This window comes from Halichoerus grypus, chromosome 2 (genome assembly GCF_964656455.1).
Source record: "Halichoerus grypus chromosome 2, mHalGry1.hap1.1, whole genome shotgun sequence".
Lineage (NCBI taxonomy): Eukaryota > Metazoa > Chordata > Mammalia > Carnivora > Phocidae > Halichoerus > Halichoerus grypus.
This window is the reverse complement of record NC_135713.1, coordinates 175,421,766-175,445,732: the sequence shown is the minus strand read 5'-3', so window position 1 is coordinate 175,445,732 and position 23,967 is coordinate 175,421,766. Positions and strand designations below refer to the sequence as shown.

General features: G+C 35.1%; 1 protein-coding gene across 2 annotated transcripts in view; it reads left to right on the top strand.

The window, feature by feature from the left end:
• Positions 1-23,967, top strand: part of BRIP1 (BRCA1 interacting DNA helicase 1) — a 179,101-nt gene that overhangs the window by 16,155 nt on the left and 138,979 nt on the right. For both annotated transcript variants that reach the window (XM_036081775.2, XM_078064214.1), the window contains one exon: positions 1,537-1,656. In XM_036081775.2, the coding sequence (XP_035937668.2) occupies positions 1,537-1,656 (120 nt within the window). The remainder of the gene's footprint in view (positions 1-1,536; positions 1,657-23,967) is intronic.

The window sequence follows — 23,967 nt, the reverse complement described above, 5'->3', positions numbered from 1 at the left end:
TCACCGAGCAGGGGGCCCGATATGGGACTTGACCCCAGGACCCTGGGACCATGACCTGAGCTGAAGGCAGATGCTTAATGACTGAGCCACCCAGGCACCCATGAATACAATGTTTTGTCATAGAGTTCATGGCAGTGAGGTAGGGAGATAGGCTGGGACTTTGATAGACTTAGTTACAAATAAAGAGATTATTATAATTAATTAGCATGGCCTTTGTAGATAATTATATATTTCTAATTGAATATACTCAAAATGTTTGCGTTCTTCTGTAGTTTATCTATTCTACTTATAATCTTTATTAACTTCCATAGTTAAACCTTGATTTTAGAAATAGAATGAACTAGTTTATTTTTGGAAAAGTAGTGATTACAAATGAAGTATGAATCTGTATAGATTTTCTTCTTCAAAATGTGTACATAGAGTTGGATGTTGTGTGATAGGGCTCAACAAATAACATTTATTCTCTGACTTAATTGACTCTCATTTCTTTTTTGGTAGGAATGGGATTATCAATAGAAATGCTTTTTTTTTTTCCACTTCATAATTTAAGTAAATAGGTTTTTGGCAAGTAGGTAGGAAAAGGCATAGACAGTTTGGAAAGAAAACTTAGTGGTATTTATAGAAGAAATTTAGTCAAGTACAATTTGAATTATCAAATATCTAGTAAGTAATAATAATACTAATAGTCAAATAATTTATTTTATCATGTAGGAAATCATAACTCTTTACATTTAAAATTTTTATTCTGAGTTTTTAAAAATTATTTTTTAAAGATTTATTTAGTTGAGAAAGAGATAGAGTTTGGGGGTGGGGAAGGGTAAAGAGAGAGGGAGAGAGAGAATCCCAAGCAGGCCAGCGTGGAGCCCCACACAGGGCTCTATCCCACAACCCCGAGATCATGACCCAAGCCAAAACCAAGAGTTGGACACTCAACCGAATGAGCCCCCCACCAGCCGCCCCTGAGTTTTTGTAATTTAGAATGAAGTTTTATTTTTATTTACTTTTACTTTCCAATTAGGTATGTAATTGAACTTTGCTATAATACTACACTTGATATCCGTATGGTAGGACTATTTATGGGAAGATTATTTTACAATACTATAGTTTTGACACATGACTAATTAAAGCTATTTTGGTTAGGATTTGAGAGATATAAGGTGCTCATTTGTGGGGCGCCTCGGTGGCTCAGTCGTTAAGCGACTGCCTTCGGCTCAGGTCCTGGTCCCAGGGTCCTGGGATCGAGCCCTGCATCAGGCTCTCTGCTCAGCGGGAAGCCTGCTTCTCCCTCTCCCACGCCCCCTGCTTGTGTTCCCTCTCTCGCTGTGTCTTTCTCTGTCAAATAAATAAAATCTTAAAAAAAAAAAAAAAAAAGGTGCTCATTTGTATTTTTAAAAATTGTTTGATTATTGCCAATTAGAAAAAGTCATCTTTTTTTTAATGCTGAAAACATACCGAAAACTATTTTGACTTTCAAGAATAACTGGCCTGCTCAGACTTTTGTTTACATTAAACTTCATTTTGGTTCTGTGTTTACAGATTAGAAAGCGTCATTGTTTTGAAAAGGAGGCACATCATTTGGATGCAAAAGTTGCTTCAGGAAAGACCACAAAACTCAACTCTCCATTAGGAAAGATAAACTCCTTTTCTCCACAAAATGTATGTATTTATGCCATTGTTCAGTTTAAAGAAGGAAAATGTGGAATTTGCTAAACTCATTAAAAAAAAAAATGAATAGTATAATGCAAAGAATAGTAGAAAACAATTCAGAAGTCCTCTAAGTGCTATCACATCTCTGCTACTAATATGTGAGATGGGAAATGCTATTTTCTTTGAGCTCCAGTTTCCTCATTTATAAAATGAAAGAATTGGGCTAGAAAGAAATCTGAAATGTTTTTTCCTCTTGTACATTCTAATGTTGTGGACTCTACTTTCCTACAGTTCTTTTCAGTGTCCTTAGAGCAAATAGTTTTCAAGGAGTAGTCCAGGGAGCTCTAGAGATTACTGGTATTTTTTTCTCAGGCAAGTGTGTGTGCTCAAAAGTATTTATAGTAATAATAAGATGTTATTTGCCTTTTTAAAAACTGTCTTGACATTTTCACTGATGGTGCAAAAGCAACAATGGGTAAAATTGTCAGTGCCTTAGCACAATCAAGATAGTGGTACCGACCTGTTTTAATAGTGGTTTTCTTCACCATCATTAATGCACAGTTAAAAAAAGCCAGTTTCACTTAAGAATGTCCTTGATGAAGTAGTAAAAATTACTAATTTTATTAAATCTCAGCCCTTAAGCTGTTTTAACATTCTGTGTGAAGGAGTGAGTAGTACTCAAAATGTTTTGCATATACGAATAGGATGATTGTCTTGAGGAAAAACACTTGTAAGATAGTTTGGATTGTTAGCTGAACTAGCCACTTTTTTTCATGGAACATCATTTTTACTTGAAAGAATGACTGACAGATGAACTATGGTAATTCTTAAAGATAAAGTAAGCCTGATAAAATTTGAGTGAAAATCAGAATTTTGAAAAACTGTATATGCCACTGTGAGCTTGGCAGTTTTATGATACTTACAGACTTTCCTGACGATAGTGGTGGTGATATTATAGAATGTGACTTTTTTGATATTATATAATGAAATGTGTTAACATTTATAAGATCTGTAAAATCAGGGAACCAAATATTTTCTGAATGGCCTGTACATGATATTATAAGATAATGCGTGGAAAAGATCCATCCCAAGTGCCAGATAGACGAGTGGATTTTTTTTCTTTTGCCCTATCCCTCCATCCCCAGGCATCCTTAGACTTTTTTTTTCAGTCACTATAGATTAGTTTTCATTTCCATAGTTTTATATAAATGGAATCATGCCTGGTTTTTTTAAATTAAATTTCAGATGTGAATTTTAATTGCTGGGTGTTGAATGTTGTTGTATTTCTTTTTTTTTTTAAGATTTTATTTATTTATTTGAGAGGGAGAGTGAGAGAGGTAGTGAGAGCATGAGCTGGGGGAGGAGCAGAGGGAGAGGGAGAAGCAGACTCCCCGCTGAGCACGCAGCCTGATGCAAGGCTTGATCCCAAGACCCTGGGATCATGACCTGAGCCTAAGGCAGACTTAACCGACTGAGCCACCTAGGCACCCTGGATGTTATTATATTTCTATAAATACTCGAGTTTTGTTCTGAGATGCCGTTAACTTACTTGGAATCAACTTGATCTTTTTGGGTCTGCTTTTAGAATTTGTTAGATGGGACCTGAGCAGAATTTAGTTGTAGGTTATTTTAATAGAGGCTAACTCCTTCTGAGTCCTCTACCTAATGCTCTATGAATTGTTAGGTTTTCCAGTCTGGCTGGTGGGAACAGGCACTATTCCATGCCCTGTACGAGTGTCTTATCATTTCAGGTGGTTCTTTACATTATCTTGGATTGTTAACTCACATATGTTGATCAATACTCAGCTAGATATTTGAGAGGTCCCTCTACAGATCTATGAAATTCATTCTTTGTACAGCTCTTTCTACTTTCATATTCTTCCCTGTGACCTTTAGTCTTCTCCGACTTCCTGGACTGAAGAGCAATGTCTCTTCAGCTCAGGTTTGCTGGGCTGTATCTGCGTCCCCCTTCCCCATGGCACAACCTAGAAACTCTCTCAAGACAGTAAGCCTAGGCAATCATAGGGCCTATCTCATTTATATCCTATCTTTCAGGGATCACTCTTACCTGATATCCTATATCTTAAAAACTATTGCTTCATATATTCTGTCTATACTTTTTCACAAGAATCTTTTTTTTTTTTTTAATTTTTTATTTATTTATTTGAGAGAGAGAATGAGAGACAGAGAGCATGAGAGGGAGGAGGGTCAGAGGGAGAAGCAGACTCCCTGCTGAGCAGGGAGCCCGATGCGGGGCTCGATCCTGGGACTCCAGGATAGTGACCTGAGCCGAAGGCAGTGGCTTAACCAACTGAGCCACCCAGGCGCCCCTATTCTGTCTATACTTTTGAGTTTTTCAGGTGGGAGATGAACAAACTCATTGACTATGGGGACAATTGTTTATCTGTACAGTCATAATACCTTTATAAAATTACTGTTTTCTTTTGCCCTTTCTGCTCCTCCTCCCTCTTTTTTTTTTTTTTTTTTGATAAACTTCTGCTAATTCTTCAGAAAACCTTCCTTGACATCCCCAATTTTGAGTTAGATTCCCATCTGGAATGTTCCTTCTACTAGAATTTTAACACTTACCCTTATTATCTTCTCTGCAAGGCTCTTAAGTTCCATTAAGGAGACACCAGGTTCTCTAGTATATTGAGACCTCCTTGAAGGCTGTGACTGTTTTACTCAGCTTTATGTTCCAGGCACCTAGCATTGGGCTAGGAGCCTAGTAAAGGCTGAGTGAATGAAAACTATATTCCCTGCCCTCAAAGAGTCTTCCTTTAAATTCTTAAAAATGCTAAATGGGGGAAAAGTTGTTGGTTATCTTCACAGAAGGCATATAGTTGGAGAAGTCATTTTAGGAGCTTTTAATATTAAATTGTCATATATATGCTATATGTTTGCCTCTGCCAGTGTTTTCTCCCTCATTTTCCTTAACAGTGCCTTATTTTAATAGCCCTTAGTATTTGAATTTATCTACCTTTTTATTATCTATCTGCTCTGTTAGAATAGAATGTCAGTCTTTTTCACATGTATCTCTAGTACCTAGAACAGCATATAGTGTATATTAGTTGCCCAATAAATATTTGTTAGTAGAATCTTCTTGAATTCTTACAATGACATAGGCAGGTCATATCGTTGTTCCCATTTTACAGATAAGGATACTGTGAGAAGTAAGTAATTTGCTTAAGGTCACAAAGCTGGCAAATATCAGAGCTAAATCCTACCTAAGTAGTATGATGCTCTGGCAAATGCTCTAATCACTTTATTGTACATTATCTCTAAAATGCCTCTCAGAAATCCTGGAGTCATCTAAGCAGGATTCTCATACCAACATAAAGGAAAGAAATACTATGTAGAAGCCTCCAGAATAAAGAAATCAAGCATAGGATAAGCTGTGATTAATAATAGCTAAAATAAGAGAAGTAGATTTTTTTTTTTAAATAAGTGGAACCCAGATAAATTTTATTTATTTATTTATTTATTTATTTATTTATTTATTTATTTAGAGCGTGTGCATGCAAGCCAGTGGGTGGGGGGAGAGGCAGGGGGAGAGGGAGAGAGAGAATCCTAAGCAGGCTTCACCTGGGGCTTGATCTCATGACCGTGAGATTATGACCTGAGCCAAAATCAAGAGTCAGATGCTGAACTGACTGAGCCACCCAGGCGCCCCTAGAGAAGTGGATTTTTAAATTTTGTTTTGTTCTTATTGGTTAAGAGAATGAACTTGAATCAGAATGCCTGGGTTTTAATCACAGCTCTGCTCTTTACTACCTGTGTAACCTCGATGAAGTTTTTAAACTATTGCTACTTCAAGTTTCCCCATTTGTTAAATGGGGATAGTAATAGTACCTATCTCACAGGGCTGTTATGAGGATTAAGCAGGTTAATATTTATAAAGTGATTAGAGTATATCTGGCATATTTTAGGGCCTATTAAGTGGTAAGTGGTAGTAGAAGTAGCAGCAGTAGTGATAGGAGTAACAGCAAATGGTTACGTTTGTGTGCTGCTAATAAAGATATTATATTAATATTGATTAATATTACATATATGTAGTTATCTTTAAATGCTGCTAAAATGTATTCTATAGTATTGATACTAATTTTGAGGAATTAGGTTTACAATTAAGTAAATTCTTTTAATATCTGTTAAGGATGTCTATGGCTGAACCTGTTTAGAGTCTAGACCACTTGTAAGCAGAGTTCCTTGCTAGGTACCTTAATTTTAAGCCAAGTGCTTTGATTGATTTCTCCTTTTGGTTATGTACTATGTTAATCATTTATTATGGTCTTCTTATTGGTTAGGTATAATTGTATTTATACCTGTATATCCATATCTTTATATCAGTTATATTTTTAAACCAGAATTTATAAGTTTTGTTTCCTTGGCTATAGGTGGTATAACTATATTGCTGTAGAAATGCAGTATTTGTCATAGGTGGGTGATTTATTATTTATAATATTAAAGGTATTGGTTTCTGATCAATTCCTCATAAGTTTGAAGATTGTTAAACTAAATTTCTCAATTCTAGTAACTCAAATGATAACATTTCACTAGTGTGACATAGAGCTTTTATTTATAAAAAGATGTAAGTGGTATATGCCATATTAATTCAACATATATAGAGTACATTTATCATCACCAAAGTATTTTTGCAATGACAGAAAAACCATATGGTTGAGCTCTAATATTTGTCCTTTTTTTTTTTTTTTTTTTGTAGTCTGTAGTCAAAAACATGAATATATAAAGTACTTTTAGGTACTTTCTGAATGGTTAGGGAAAAACTCACAAATAGGTAAAGTGATGTGTATTTTCACTGTTATTTTTTTCTTCCATACCAAATTAGAATAAGCAGTTAAAATAGAAACATGATCAGTACAAAATAGAAAATTGTAGTTAATATTTTCATATTTTAGTAAATTGTTGGTAAATTTTAGTAAATTGTTAAGAAAACCTATAGATTTGTGTGTGTGTGTTTTAAAGATTTTATTTATTTATTTAAAGATTTAATTTATTTATTTGTCAGAGAGAGCGCGCACACACACAAGCAGGGGGAGTGGCAGGCAGAGGGAGAAGCAGATTCTCTGCTGAGCGGGGAGACCGACGTGGGACTTGATCCCAGAACCTTGGAATCATGACCTGAACTGAAGGCAGACGCTTAACGACGAAGCCACCCAGGCATCCCAGATTTTATTTATTTATTTTAGAGAGAGAGCATGCTTGTGAGAGCAGGGGGAGGGGCAGAGGGAGATGGGGAGAGAGAATCCCAAGCAGACTCTAAGCTGAGCATGGAGCCTGATACGGGACTGTATCTTACGATCCTGAGATCATGACTGGAGTCGAAACCGAGAGTCAGACGTTTAACTGACTGAGCCATCTAGGTGCCCCAGTGTAAATTTGTGTGTTTTGACTGTCATCTTAATTTTAAAAGTGGATAGTGGCATTTTTAGTGTAAATCTCGTGGACATTTAGCACTAGATAATACCTCTAGTTTTTAAAAGAACCAGGACTGATCATTTCCATGGATATAAGAAAGAATAATGGGGATATGAGTAGAGGTAATTTATTTAAAGAAAGGAATCTTTGAGTATAGAAGTATTTTTTCCCCACTAGAAACTCACTTTGCTACTGGTATAACATTTTTCTTCTTTTTTTTTTCTTTTGAATAGAGGTGTAATTGACATTTTCAAGTGTATAACATAATGATTTGATATTTGTATACATTTTGAAATGATCACCTTTTATAGTTACAGAGCTTTTTTTTCTTGTGGTGAGAACTTTCAAGATTTACTCCCTTAGCAACTTTCAAATATAAAATATAGTGTTAACTGTGGTCTCCATGCTGTGAATTACATCTTCATGACTTACTTATTTTATAACTGGAAGTTTGTGCCTTTCACTCCCTTCACCCATTTCTCCCACCCCACCCCCCTGCCTCAGGCAGCCACCAGTCTGTTCTCTATGAGCTTTTTTGTGTGTATGGTTTTGTTTTTTTAGATTTTACGTATAAGCAAGATCATGCCATATTTATCATTCTCTGTCAGACTTACTAACAGCATAATGTCCTTGAAGTCTATCTATACATGTTGTTGCAAATGGCAAGATTTCATTCTTACTTATGGCTGAATAATATTCCGTTGTGTATATATACATTTTCTTTGTCTATTCATCCATTGATGGACACTTAGATTGTTTCCATATCTCAGCTATTGTTATTTTATTTCATTTATTTGAGAGAGAGAGAGAGAGAGAGAGTGAACACGAGCAGGGGGAGTGGCAGAGGGACAAGGAGACTCCCTGCTGAGCACAGAGCCTGATGCAAGGCTCCATCCCAGGACCTGGGATCATAACCTAAGCTTTTTCTTTTTTTTTTTTTTTTTAAAGATCCTATTTATTTGACAGAGAGAACACAAGCAGGGGGTGCAGCAAGCAGAGGGAGAGGGAGAAACAGGCTCCCCGCTGAGCAGGGAGCCCGATGCAGGGCTTGATCCCAGAACCCTGGGATTATGACCTGAGCCAAAGGTAGCCACTTAACCGACTGAGCCCCCCAGCCACCCCTGTATTTTGGTTCTTATAAGATGGTAGAGGGAAGACAGAATTTCTTTTTGGAAGAATAGTTATTTGGATTAATAAATTAATGGTTTAGTTCTCTTATCCCTACAAAAATACAAATGTTGCAATCTTTATACATTTAAAATCCATAGTTGTATTATTTCTTCTGAAAAACTTTCCTTCATAAAGGAAATGATAAATTAGTGTAATGATTTCTCTTTTCCTCTAAATTCAACATTACACTTTTTAGGTTTTTCTTTATAATTTTCTTAGTTTTCATTAAAATAATTTAGTTTCCAGCCTGTCAGTTGGAGAATTAGATAGTTGTCTTTTTACCATCCTATCATCTCGAGTGTTCTTGCTGTCTCTTCAAGTCAGAAAATTTTGTCAATACCTCCTCCTACCTAATTACCTTGCATCGTGCATGCTATTCTCTTTCTTTACATTTTAGATTCTCCTTTTCACTGATAATTCAAATGTCAAAGATCTAGTAAGGCATTAGTCTCCATGTCAAAATATAGTTAAGAGAAACATTGTTTTTTAATAGTATTACCATTCTGATTTTACTTTGTTCCTCCATGCATAATCATTTTCTCTAGAATTTATTTCCATTCTTTTCACTCTTTTAGTAAATCTTCAGAACAGTTGAGGTATTGTTACAGACTCATTCTTATGCTTATACCTGATTTTTATTTGTTCATTAGATAAGTGCTAACATTGACTATATACTTTTATAAAAGTAGTTCTATTTTTTGATTTAGTACAGCGGGAGCATTCATTACTTTTGCCTAGTGTGTAGAAGAGATGTGGGTCCAGTAGAGTGCGCTATTGACCTTCGATAAAGTGTTGATGTTGGGCAAACCTTGGGGTTTTTCTCCCTTTTCTTCCTCTTACATGCCCCTGTCTTTCTTTCTTTTCTTTGTCTTTCCTTCTCTCTCTTCCCCTTTCTTCCTCTCCCTCCCATCAATATTTAAGATGTTCTCTAGGATTTCAAGAGAAAATGATGAGTTTTCTCTGAAATTATTTTAGAAGTCATTTTCTCATAGTTTAATTTACTTTCATTTAATATTACTGCTTGTATAGTGATATGATGCTTACTATGTGCCAGAAACTCTTCTAAACATTCTAGAAACATTAATTCATCTGGTAGATACAGGTTCTTATGAGTTAACACCTATTCCAAGTTCTTTTAACTTTTCTGTGGATTTGACAGTTTTCCAAATAAAATGAAAGAATTTAACTCAATCCTATTACAGCCCTTTGAGAAAGGTATTAATATTTTCCCCAATGATATATGTGGAAATTGAGGCACAAGAATTTAAGTGGCTTGTTCATGTGACAAAACTGATAAGTAGAGGCTAGTTTAAAACCCAGGCAGTCTGGCTCTAGAATTGATTCTCTCAACCACCTCACTATTCTGCCTGTGAATAAACTCTTCCAGATGACCTTGGATGAAAGTTCTTTTTTGTACTGTTACAGGCCATATTATATTCAGTACCATATAGATAATTAAGATTCGTTCCTCTTTTAGTCTTTCTCTCAACACCCTGTTCTTTTCTTTACAATGCTTACCAAAGTTCATAATTATATATTTATTTGTAGGTTTAACTCTTGTTTGCCTCCTTGTCAGGCTGTCCATAAGGACAAGTGTTATGTCTCTCTTGTTGCCTTTTTTTTTTTTTTTAAGATTTTATTTATTTATTTGACAGAGAGATAGAGAGCACAAGTAGGCAGAGCGGCAGGCAGAGGGAGAGGGAGAAGCAGGCTCTCCGCTGAGCAGGGAGCCCGATGCGGGGCTTGATCTCAGGATCCCGGGATCATGACCTGAGCCACCCAGGGGCTCCTCTTGTTGCCTTTTTAATAACCAGCATCTGGCACAGGACCTGCACATAGTAGGTACCGACATATTTGTTTAATAAATGAATGAGAAAATGGCCAAAGTTGAGAAAATGCAGGATTTACTATTGTAGCTTACAACTTTTACTCAGATCCTTATACTAAAGGAGGTGTAACAGTACTGTTAAATAGAGGAGACTTAAAGCAGGTTTGAAATTTTTTTTCTTTTGCAGTACATTTTGGAAGTAGTTTTTTATTTGGTGGCACACAGAAATAAAATACCAAACAATGATTTCAGGGGGTAAGAGATAAATTGATGCTTAATATAAACAAAAGATTAGAAACAGCTTTTGATTTCTGTAGCCGCTATAGGAATAGGTTGTTAAATAATTTTACCAACTAATTGAAGTATAATTTATTCAAGGCAGCAAAATTTTTGAAGCCTGTTACATGCCAGACACTTAAAAACAATAACCTGTATTTCTTAAAGGGTTAATAATGATATGATGATAGCTTTTTAGAATATATACTTGTGCCAGGCAATTTATATGTTCTCTTATTTAATCCTTGTATCAGCACTGTGAAGAAAATTGAGTAGACTTTAGACTCATTTTACAAGTAAGAAAATTGAAGCCCAAAGATACTAGATTATTTGACTATGATCATACTAAAGTAAATGGTGGAACCACGATTTGAGCCTAGCTCTAAAATTGAGTGCATATAGATTCATGGATTATAAATGGGGAGAAAGGAGAGAAAGGAATGGCTGGGAAACTTTTTTTTTTCTTGTTGGCTGGTGAGGAAAAAACCAAATCACTATGCTAGAGAAAATAGATTTTATTATTCAGTATGTCTGGCATTAAATAACTACTTTTATTTTATTTATTTTATTTTACTTATTTTTTTAATATCTACTTTTAAACAGTTAATGTGTAGTTGGGGAAAGATTAAATTATCTTAAACATTTTGTGTATTTTGTCTACTAAAGAGTTTTAAACTAAAATTTAAAAATTATGAGTAATACACATTGTTTGAAAAACCTTTAATAGTGTAAAAATGTACAGAGTAAAAATTAAAATATTCTCCCTTAAAACATTATTCCCATCCCCCTTTCTGCTTCCCAGAAGTAAACAAGATGAACACCTCCATGAGAATATTTCTGGATCCTTTTGTAGAAATTTGCAACAGATATTTTTCATAGTTCAGTATAGTTAAAAAAAATTTTTTTAAACATTTAACCCTTTTATTTAAAGGATTTATTTTAGTATATGTATGAGTTCAGGCTCTGATTGTATGCCTTTCCAAGTAGATAATCAGTTGTCCCAGTGTCAAAGAATAGTTTTTCCTGATTTGAAGTTTTGCTCTTTTCATACACTAAATTGTTATATATATTTGGATTGGTTCCTAGACCGTTTATCTTTTTAAATTTTTATTATTTTCAAAGTATATATGTATATAGGCAGAGTCAGAGAATTCTACATGGCTTTGAACAAACATCAGTAGACCTTTGCCCTAGTTCCATTCCCCAATTCCTATTATCTGAAGTCAATAATTTTTAATCATTTTACTTATTTATTTTGGTATTTATTTATTCAGGAGTAACGTATACATATTGCTTTGCTCTTGAATTTTTGGTTTTATTTTTTTATTTTTAGTTTTTTAGATTTTATTTATTTGACAGAGAGACACAGAGCGAGAACACAAGAAGGGGGAGTAGGAGAGGGAGAAGCAGGCTTCCCGCTGAGCAGGGGGCGCCTGATGCGGGGCTCGATCAGGACCCTGGGATCATGACCTGAGCCAAAGGCAGATGCTTAACTGACTGAGCCACCCAGGCATCCATTGAATTTTTGGTTTTAGATACCTTCTCTTGCCTTCCTAGTATCCTTTCTAATTGTCCCATTACTTCTCTGCCTTAAACATCACAACATTTGGTGTTTACATTATTGTAATTATATAAATATCATTAAAAACAGAGCTAAATATTCTATCATTATGTTCTTTCCTCAAACAAGGTTTTATTCATTTGTTTAGTTTTCTTTCTTTCTTTCTTTTGTTTTTTAGATTTTCTTTATTTATTTAAGAGAGAAAGAGAGCACGCATGTGAGTGGGGGAAGGGGCAGAAGGAGAGAGAATATCTTAAGCGGACTCCATGCTGAGTGAAGAGCCTGCCTTGGGGCTCAATCTCAGGACACTGGGATCATGACCTGAGCCAAAGTCAGTAGTCTTACACTCAACCAAATGAGCCATCTGGGCACCCCTGTTTAGTTTTCTGTATAACTGTAACTATCCTCAAACTTTGATAGAATGTAGAATCTTTCAGCTCATTCAAATGCATCAGGTCAAGAATGTCCATATTTTTAGACTCTCAGTATTTCACTAAAATAATGAAAAATACTTTTTGATATTGAATTATGTTATGTGTTTTTTAATGACGTTGAGTTTTTTTTTTTTTTTTTTAGAGATCTAGAGTATGCACAAGTGGGGGGAGGGGGAGAGGGAGAATCCCAAGCAGACTCCACACCCAGCGCAGAGCCTGACGTGGGGCTTGATCCCATAACCCCAAGATCATGACCTCAGCCGAAATCAAGAGTTGGATGTTCAACCGGCTGAGCCACCTAGGCGCCCTTGACATTGAATTTTTTTGGATACAAAGGCATTATCTGTCTCTTAGTGAAAATTTGGAAAGCACCAAAATGTGTACTTAAGTTATTAATATTAATCTTTAATTCAACTATTTTCCTTAGTATCAACCCTGATATTTTGCTTGCTATCTGTTCTTAACACACACACACACACACACACACACACACACACACACACACACACACACACCCATTACTGTGTAACAAACCAACCATTTATTTAGCTTACTATTCTGGGGATCAGCAATTTAGGCTGGGCTCAGCTGGGCATTTCTTCTGCTGATCTCAGCTGGGCCACTCATGCGTCTATGGTCAGCTGTAGGTCAACAAAGCAGCTGTGTTTCAGGGGCTTGGTTGGCAATTGGCTGGGACTGGTGGGTATTTCTCATCATCTAATCCTAGCATATATATATATAGTGACTGAGGGTTCAAGTAGCAAGAAGAGAGCAGATCCCAATATGCAAATACCTTTGAGCCTCTGATTGTGTCACATTTGCTAATGTCTTAGTCACCAAAGCAAGTCACATGGCCAAACCCAGATTCAAGTGTTAAAGGTCACTTTTTGGAGGAAGACCTACAAAATGACCTTGCAAAGGGGCTTACGTATAGAGATGGGAAGAATTTGTGGCCATATTTGTTATATCACATATATGTATAAAACACACATATAATATGTATTATGCATATCCTGCATTTTTAATTTTTGTTAAAAATTTGGATTATAGTGTATATAGCTTTTACTTTTCACCTAATATATCATGGTCATAGAAAAGGCTTTTAAAAATCCAAATCATAACTGGTCTATTTTGATACATACTTTTTTTTTTTTAAAGAATTTATTTATTTATTTGACAGAGAGAGATATAGAAAGAGCGGGAACACAAGCAGGGGGAGTGGGAGAGAAAGAAGCAGGCTCACTGCTGAGCAGGGAGCCCGATGTGGGGCTCGATCCCAGGACCCTGGGATCATGACCTGAGCCGAAGACAGACACTTAATGACTGAGCCACCCAGGCCCCCCGATACATACTTTTTGATGCAACATTTTTTCTATGCCAGGAATTGGCAAACTATAACTCATGGGCTGAATATGACCTGCTGCTTGTTTTTATAAATTTGGGGGAATGTAGTTTACATTCATTTACATATTGTCTGGGGCTGCTTTTTTGGTACAGCGTTAGAGTTGAGTAGTTGGACAGCAATCATATGGCTCATAAAACCTAAAATACCTACTCTCTGACCCTTTAAAGATAGTTTACTAACCCTTGTCCTATGCTATTTTAATCTTGGTAAGTGAGGCCAGAAGTTAGCGGAATTAGTGTGAATTTCTTGCTTTATCTGCAAATTTACCTAAGGACAGGATGGTAGAATCGATTAGTAATTTCTTGAATGAGTTTCATTCAGCTCCAATAATTATGATTTTTTTGAACATTTATAGAAAACATTAAAACATAGTGACCTCTATAGTGGAAATACAATGAAAAGTCTCAAAAATTTCCAATCTTTTTTATCATGTTGAGTGAACTTGGTGCATGTTATAGAAAGATTGACAGTTATTTTTCTTGATATGTATAAATACTTAATGAAATACCTATACCAGTCCAGCCTACATGTGTATGTGTTTATTGACAATAGAATCTACGGTTGCCATACAGAAATTTTTCACTCATGGATAGTGGGTATAGAAAGATTACTTTAGAACACTGCTTTGTTAATTGACATATTTTCTGGCCAGTAGATTTACTTATTTGTTTGTTTATTTTAGATTTTTAAGATTTGACATAGCCACAATATTATCCAAAAATTAGAAGTACAATACAAATAGATCTTTTTTTCCCTGGAACCATTTGCGAGTAAGTTGATGACCCTCATACTCCATCACTCTGGAATACTTATGTCTCTATTTTCTATAAGCAAAGACATTCTTCTATATAACTACAATAAAACCATAAAAATCAGGAAATTAAAACTAATTCATTTCTATTATCTAATACTCAGAACCAGGGCAAATTTTGTCAGTTATCTCAATAAAGCTTTTGTCGCAGGAGGATCCAGTTCAGAATCATGCATTGCATTTAGTTGTCATTTTGCTGTCTTCAGTCTGGAACAGTTCCTTAGTCTTTCCTTTACTTTCATGACCTTGATACTTCAGAAGATTACAGCCTTTGTAGAATGTCTGCCAATTTTGGGTTTTATCATAATTAGATTAAGGTTATATATCTTTGGCAGGAATGTCACAGAAGCAGTGCTTCCCATTCTATCATTCTACCCATTGCATTCTGTGAGGTGGCAAACAGTTTCATTTTGTTTCATTAGTGGTGATTACTTTGATAATTTGAATAGTGTGATGACGTAGGCATCACTGTAAAGTTATTTTTTTCCTTTTATAATTAAAGAGGACTTTGTGGAGAGGAACTCTGAAACTTTATAAATAGCATGTCCTCACTAAACGTTCATTATTCGTATTATATCTTTATGGACTCATGATTTCCCATTTTATTCAGTGGGTGATAATCCATTATATGATTTGTTTACATATTCAAGTGGGAGTTTATTTAAGTTGCTTGTGTATTTCTGACACATACCCTTTATTCTTGGAGCATTTCCTTACTTTCTGGCACAAGATGTTCCAGGCTTCTATTATCTTTTCTCTGCCCCTGTCCTGGATTCAGCCATTTTTCCAGAGAGCCCTGGTTCCTTTTGGCAAATAATATTTAGAAGCTAAGTTCTGGGTGTTAGTTTTGTTCATTGCTGTTGGGATTGCTGTTCCAGGCCCTTTCAGCAGATAGAGCTAGGAATTACGTGTGTGTGTGTATGTGTGTGCAAATACACACTCATATGTATTTACATTTTTTTCTATCTGTATGTTGAAAATTACATATTCCTATCAATACATCTAATTCCATTTCAACACCAGAGGATTCATTCTAAGTTTCTCCCTTTTCATATTTTTAACTGAAAAACCTTGTTCCCGTTTTTCAAAAAGTTAAAAATGGAATTACCATATGTTTCAACAGTTTCATTTCTTGGTATATATCCAGCAGATACTGAAACATATACTTGTACACCAATATTCATAGCAGCATTATTCATAATAGCCAAATAGTAGAAACAACTTAGGTGTCCTTTGAGAGATGAATGGATAAACAAATGTGGTATATGCATACTATGGAATATTTAGCCTTAAAAAGGAAGGAAATTCTGACATGTGCTGCCACATAGATGAACCCTGAAGAGATTATGCTAAGAGAAACAAGCCAGACACAAAAGAACAAATCTTGTATGATTCCACTTTGAATTTTATTTTCCAGTTAACGTGTTTTTATTATAGAAATAGAGTTCATTTTTGTGTATTGACCATGTAACCTGCAACTTTGCTAAATGACTTTTTGGTTCTACTTGATGTTGGAAATTTTGTGGGACTTTGTAAGTACACAGAATCGTACATTTATATTCTCTGGTAAATATTTTACTTCTTTTATAATGTTTGGCTCTTAATATATTTTCTTGCCTTACTGCAGTGGCTAGGATATATAGTACAAAGTTGAATTGGAGTATTGAGGGTGGATATCCTTGCCTCGTTCATATCTTGGAGCAAAAGCATTCATTCACTCTTTCACCATTAAATAGGACATTTGTCATCGATGTTTTATAAACGTCTTTTATCAGGTTAAGAAAGTTTTTTTCTATGGGCCGCCTGGGTGGCTCAGTTGTTAAGCGTCTGCCTTCGGCTCAGGTCATGATCCCAGGGTCCTGGGATTGAGCCCTGCGTTGGGCTCCCTGCTCGGCGGGAAGCCTGTTTCTCCCTCTCCCACTCCTCCTGCTTGTGTACCCTCTCTCGCTGTGTCTCTCTCTCTGTCAAATAAATAAAAAAATCTTTTATTTTAGAGAGCCAGGGAGAGAAGAGGAGTGGGGGTTGGGGGGAGGGGCAGAGGGAGAAGGAGAGAGAGAATCCTAAGCAGGCTCCACACTGAGCATGGAGCCTGAAGCAGAACTCGATCCCAAGACCCTGAGATCATGACCTGAGCTGAAATCAAGAGTCGGACACTTAACTGACTGAGCCACCCAGGCGCCCCTACACATTTAATTCTTAAAATAAATACTCAGATTTTCTCTTTCTTCTTGAATTGGTAATTAGTATTTTTCAAGAAATTTGTCCATTTCATTCAAGTTTTTAAATTTATTGGCATACTGCTCAAAATATTATCTTTAAAAAATGTTTGCAGGATCTGTAGTGATATGCCTCTTCTGATATTCATAATTTGTTTTTCTCTTTTATGATCAACGTAGGCAGACATTATAAGTTTTATTATCTCTAAAAAACAACTTTGTCTTTTCCATTTTCTCTAATGTTTTTCCATTTTCTACTAGGTTGATTTCTGCTTTTATCTTTATTTCCTTTGTTTTATTTTGGATTTAGTTTGCCCTTTTTCTAATTTCTTGAGGTTTAAGCTTAGATAATTGATTTTGGACCTTTTTTTTTTCCCTTCTAAGGCAGCCATTGAAAGTTATACATTTCCCTCTAAGCACTACTTTATCTGTATCACACAGATTTTGATGTTAGGTTACTTTTTTTTTTTTAGATTTTATTTATTTATTTGACAGAGAGAGAGACAGCAAGAGGGGGAACACAAGCAGGGGGAGTGGGAGAGGGAAAAGCAGGCTTCCCGCTGAGCAGGGAGCCAGATGTGGGGCTCGATCCCAGGACCCTGAGATCATGACCTGAGCCGAAGGCAGTCGCTTAACCAACTGAGCCACCCAGGTGCCCCAGGTTACTATTTTTTTTTCTAATTTTCCTTGTGATTTCTTCTCTGACCCAAGATTCATTTACAAGTCTAAATAAACATACTAAGTAGGTGTTTTTTCCACAGACATTTTTCTCTTACTGATTTCTAATTTAATTTTGTGAGTTTAGAGAACATATTCTATATGTTTTTAGTTTTAACGATCTATTGGTAAATGCTCTGAGTTCTTGGTGAGAATATGTATTCATTTATAGACTACTGCTCACTTATTGTAGTCGTCTATAAATGTCAGGTCAGTCTGGCTGATTATGTTTATGTCTTCTGTATTATTGATTTTTTTGGTCTATTTATAAATTAGAGAAGAGTGCTGAAGGCCTTATAATTGTGTATTTGCTGCTGCTTTCAATTCTATCAATTTTTATGTCTTAGATTTTAAGTTTTGTTATTAGTGGTGTATACATTTAAGATTATGTCTTCCTGGGGCGCCTGGGTGGCTCAGTTGGTTAAGCGACTGCCTTCAGCTCAGGTCATGATCCTAGAGTCCCTGAATCGAGTTCCGCATCGGGCTCCCTGCTTTGCAGGGAGTCTGCTTCTCCCTCTGACCCTCCACCCTCTCCTGTGCTCTCTCTCTCAAATAAATAAATAAAAATCTTAAAAAAAAAAAAAAAAGATTATGTCTTCCTGATGAGTTAACCCATCTGTCATTAGGAAAGTCTGTTCTGAAATCTACTTTGTTTAATATTAATATAGCCACTCTAGCTTTTTTTTTTTTTTTTAAAGATTTTATTTATTTGACAGAGAGAGAGAGAGCGAGAGCAGGAACACAAGCCAGGGGAGTGGGAGAGGGAGAAGCAGGCTTCCTGCCGAGCAGGGAGCTCAGTGTGGGGCTTGATCCCAGGATCCTGGGATCATGACCTGAGCCGAAGGCAGATGCTTAACGACTGAGCCACCCAGGCGCCCTGCCACTCTAGCTTTTTATGCATAAGTATTTTTTCATCCTTCTATTTTTAACCCATGTGTGTCTTTACATTTAAAATGGATTTCTTATACATAGTTGAATCTTCCTTTTTTTCCCCAATTTGACAACCTCTGCCTTTTAATTGGAATGTTTACATGATTTATATTTAATGTAATTATCAGTATGGTTGCTGTATGTTTTCTCTTTGCCCCATCTGTTTTTTATTCTCCTTTTCTTTCTTTTCTGCTTTCTTTTTAACTAATTGAACATGTTTTAGGATTCCATCTTTTCTCCACCATTGCTTTCTTAACTATATCTGTTTTGGTGTTACTCTCAGGTTTATAATTTACATCTTAAATTTATCAATGTACTTTAAAATTTTTATTTCACATATGATGTATAAGAACCTTCTACCACTATACTTTCATTTCCACCCTCATCTTTTGTGCAACTTTTGTTATATATTTTACTTGAACCACACAGTATTTTATTACTTTTTTCAAATCATCAGTTATATTTTTAAAATATTTATTTATTAATTTTAGAGAGAGAGAGAGAGCATAAGCAGGAGGGGCAGAGGGAGAGGGAGAGAGAATCTCAAGCAGACTCCACACTGAGCACAGAGCCTGACATGGGGCTTGATTTCGCAACTCTGCGATCACAACCTGAGCTGAAACCAAGAGACGATGTTTAACTGACTGTGCTACCCAGGCACCCCCAGTTATATTTTTTAAATTTTAGTATTTTTATTGAGATTTTATTTTTGTAGGGCAGTTTAAGGATCACAGCAAAATTGAAGAGAAAGTACAGAGATTTCCCATATATGCCCTGCCCCTGCCAACATGCATGGCCACCCCATTATCAACATCCCCCACCAGAATGGTGCATTTATTACAGTTAATGAAACTACATCAGCACATCCTAATCACCTAAAGTCCATAGTTTATTTACAGTTCACTCTTGGTGTTGTATATTAAGTGGGTTTGGACAAGTGTATTCACACATGTATCCGTCATTATGAGGTCATACTGAGTATTTTTACAGTCTTTTGTGGTCCACCTATTCATCACTTCCTATCTTCCTTGAAAACTCCTGGCAACCTCTGATCTTTTTCCTGTCTCCGTAGTTTGACCTTTCCCAGAATGTTATATATAGTTGGAGTCATATAGTATGTAGCCTTTGGTTTGGCTTCTTCTTAGTAATATGCTTTTAAGGTTCCTCTTTTTTTTCATGGCTTGAAAGCTCAGTTCTTTTTAGTGCTGAATGATATTCCATTGTCTGGATGTACCACAGTTTGCTTATTCATTCACCTGCTGAAGGATATCTTGGTTGCTTCCAAGTTTTGTATGAATAAAGTGGCTATAAACATCTTTGTGCAGGTTTTGTGTGGACATGTTTTCAGCTCTTCCAGGTAAATACCAGGGAGTATGATGGCTGGATCTTATGGTAAGAGTATGTTTAGCTTTGTAAGAAATTGCCAAATTGTCTTCCATTGTGGCTATACCATTTTGTATTTCACCGGCAATAAATGAGAGTACCTGTTGCTCCACATTCTTATCAGCATTTGGTATTGGCAGTGTTCTGGATTTGGCCATTCTAATTATGTGTGTAGTGGTATCTCATTTTAATTTGCATTTCCCTGATATATGATGTCAAGCATATCTTCATATGCTTATTTTCCATCTGTATATTTTCTTTGGTGAAGTGTCTAATGAGGTCTAAAGGGTTAGGGGCACCTGGGTGACTCAGTCGGTTAAGCATCTGCCTTCTGTCTCAGGTTATAATCTTGGGGTCCTGGGATTTAGCCGCTCATCAGGCTCCCTGCTCAATGAGGAGTCTGCTTCTCCTTCTCCCACTGCCCCTCCCTTCTGCTTGTGCTCTCTCTCTCTCTCAAATAAATAAATAAAATCTTTAAAAAAAAATAAAAGGTTAAAAAAACTCATTTTTAATTGGGTTGTTTGCCTTTTTCTTAAGTTTTAAGAGTTCTTTGTATATTTTGACTAATAGTTGTTTATCAGATGTATCTTTTGCAAATATTTCTCCTAGTCCAGCTTATCAGTTATTTCTTTAATGGATTGTGCTGTTGGTGTTGTATCTAAAGCCTTACCCAAGAGATTGACAGAGGGGATCATAAAACTATATGTTGTGTACAAGAAGCTCAACTTTAAATATAAAGATACATATAGACTAAGGGTAAATGGATAGAGGAAAATATGCCATGCTAATAACTAATCAAAAGTAAGCAGGAGTAGCTATATTAATATCAGACAAAGGAGACTTTAAAGAAAGGAAAGTTATCAGAGATAAAGAAGGGCATTGCATAGTGATAAAGCGGCCAGTTCTCCAAGAAGAAATAATAACATCAAACTATATGAGGCAAAAACTAATAGAATTGGAAGGAGAAATAGTGAATAATAATATAGTTGGAGACCATTCTCTTTGGTAGTCTCTCTGCTCAGTATTTATTTTCTTTTATGTGTATTTTTAAAAAATCTTTTTGTAAAAATGGTATTTATTCATTATAAACATTTCAAGAAACACCAGAGAGTATAAAGAAGCAAGGGAAAAAAAATCAGACTGCCATTATCATAGTCTAGTTGTTAATTAATAATATTTCTTCTGTTGCTCTCTTTTCTTTTCTTTTAAAGATTTTATTTATTTGACAGAGAGAGACACAGTGAGAGAGGGAACACAAGCAGGGGGAGTGGGAGAGGGAGAAGCAAGCTTCCCGCTGAGCAGGGAGCCTGATGCGGGGCTTGATCCCAGGGCCCTGGGATCATGACCTGAGCCGAAGGCAGATGCTTAATGACTGAGCCACCCAGGCGCCCCTGTCTTGTCTTTTTTTTATAATTTACTATTTTAAATGTTTACAGGGGAAGACATTTCATTCATCAAATTTTTTTCAGCTTTGTCAACTTTTTATTGATTATGGCTTCTGCCACTTAGTTCCTTTTTTTAGGCTATTGATTTCTAACATATTCAGTATTTCTAGATGATGTTTCGCCAGTCATAATTTTGTCAAATAATTGGTTCTTTTCTTAATTTTTAGTCAATAGTAAGTTTTATCTTGTGCTGTTTTAGCCAGTGTGAGATTTTTTGTTGTTGTTGATTATTTCTACTAGTAATGATCATTAAGTCTTCATTCTCTGTTAAGAATGAAATGGTGATGTCAGTAAATCCAACTTTATACGTAGTTTCAACATTATAGGGAGGAGGTGTGTCTGTAGTGCCAGAAGAAGACAATTTGGTATTTCAGTTTTTTAATTTACGTTTTATTTATCTATCCTTGAGACGTATATATGCTTATGGTATAAAATTGAAGAAGAACAAAAGGGTGTATATTTAAAAAGTCTCCCACACCCGATTTCTCAGCCATTTTGTTTCCCACCCCAGAGGCAATTGTTACTGTTTTTTTATGAATCCTACCAGAATACTAAAATCAAATATATATATATGTATAAAATATATATTTTAGTATTCTAAAAGTATATATATTATATTTATGTAGTGTGTGTATATATATATATATATAATAAAGGTAAATTACACCTAATACTCATGCACACACGTATACATGTTAACCACTCTTGCAAATAAGTTATGAGTGAGGTTGAGTATCTTTTCAAATACCAAATTATTCCTTTTGTCAGTTAGGTTTTTCGTCTTTTTCTTACTATTTTACAGGGTTCTTCAATATTAAATTAGATCTTTGTGTTTTGAATTGCAAAGATCTTTTTTTTCTTTAGTAGTTATTGGTCTTTTGACTTTTTTATAATGATTTTTATCATGCAGGAAATTTTTATTTTATGTAGTTGAATTTATCAGTCTTTTATGGTCTTTGGGTTCTGGTCACACTTAGAAAGACCTTTCTCACTCAGGTGATTTAAACATTTTTCAAAAAAATATTGTTATATTTAAATCTGAAGTTTATTCTGGTGAATAGTATGAGATATGAACACAACTTTTTCTTTCCCTTGGATTGCTACCCAGTTATTCCAACATCATTTATTGATAGTTCTTTTCCCTACTAATTTGAAATGTAACTTTTATGACTTTATGATGTTCTAGATTCCTAATGTATCTGGTTCTGCTTCTGGACTTTATTTTCTTTTCCATCCCTCCACACTGTTTTGATTATTGTACTCATTAATATTTTATGTGTCTAGTTCCTCCTTATTACCTGTTTATCTATTCTTGTTTATATTTACAGATGTATTTTGGAATTAGACTGTCTAGCTAAAAATAAATTCTTGGTATATTTTATAGATTATTTGGAAGAGAGTTGTGTTCTTTATGATGTTGTCTTTCTATTTAAGACCATGCTCTGTATCCATTTGCTTTGTTGGTTTTTTTTTTTTAATTTCCTTCAATAGTGTTTAAGGTTTTCTTAACTTTTTTTTTCAGGTTTAATGAGGTGTAATTGATAAATAAAATTCTAAGATAAAGTATACATCTTGATGATTTGATAAACATACAGGTTGTGAAAGGATTTGCCCCATCTAATTAATACATCCTGTTACTACTTCAATATATTTTTAAGTTGATTCCTGGGGAATTTATCTTTTATTTCTATATAATTGGGATTTTGTTCTTCAATTACATTTTCTAATTTGTTATGGTTTTATATGAAGATTACTGATTTCTTTCTTTTTACTGAACTACATTTACTGTGTTTTTTTACCAAGCCACATCAATGAATTCTTTTATTTTAATAGTTGCAATAAATTTTCTCAGGTTTTCCAACTATATAATCATATTTTCTGTAAATAGTGATCATTTTATCTCCTTTGCAATTTTATATAATATTTCCAATGTTAAGTGTAATAGTAGTAACAGAAGAATCATATTTATTGTCCAGAATAGGACACTTTTGGGAATCAAGGTGGTGGGGGGCATTATTAATAATGAAGCTGAAACAACAGATAAAAACTGAGATTGTCCCAGGTACATTGGGAAGTAATGGTCATCATTGTCTTCTTTGAGACATTAATGGGAATGCTTCTAGGGTTTCTTCATTAAACATGAAAGTGGGTTTTAAAAAGTATATGTAAGTCATATCTGTAAATATATAAATATGTTAAATTATACAAGTTATATATTTATATGTAAATTATAGATTTAATTATATTTTAATTTTACATATAATTTTTGTCATAGTTGAGAAGAATCATTTTATTCAGCATTTTCATCAAGAATGAATATTAAGGGTCACCTGGGTGGCTCAGTGGGTTGGGTGGCTGCCTTCAGCTCAGGTCATGATCCCAGGGTCCTGAGATCGAGCCCTGCATCGGGCTCCCTGCTCAGCGGAGAGCCTGCTTCTCCCTCTCCCTCTGCCTGCCTCTCTGCCTACTTGTACTCTCTCTATCTCTCTGTCAAATAAATAAATAAAATCTTAAAAAAAAAAGAATAAATATTAAACTATGGATACGAATATGATTTTTCACATTTTATTTTTTAATATGTTAACTACATTAATAGATCCTAACACTGAATTATCCTTTTGTTCTTGGCTTTTTGGTGTTGTGTGTGTGTGTGTGTGTGTGTGTGTGTGTGTTTGTATACACACGTATAAGAATCCTATTTCCTATTA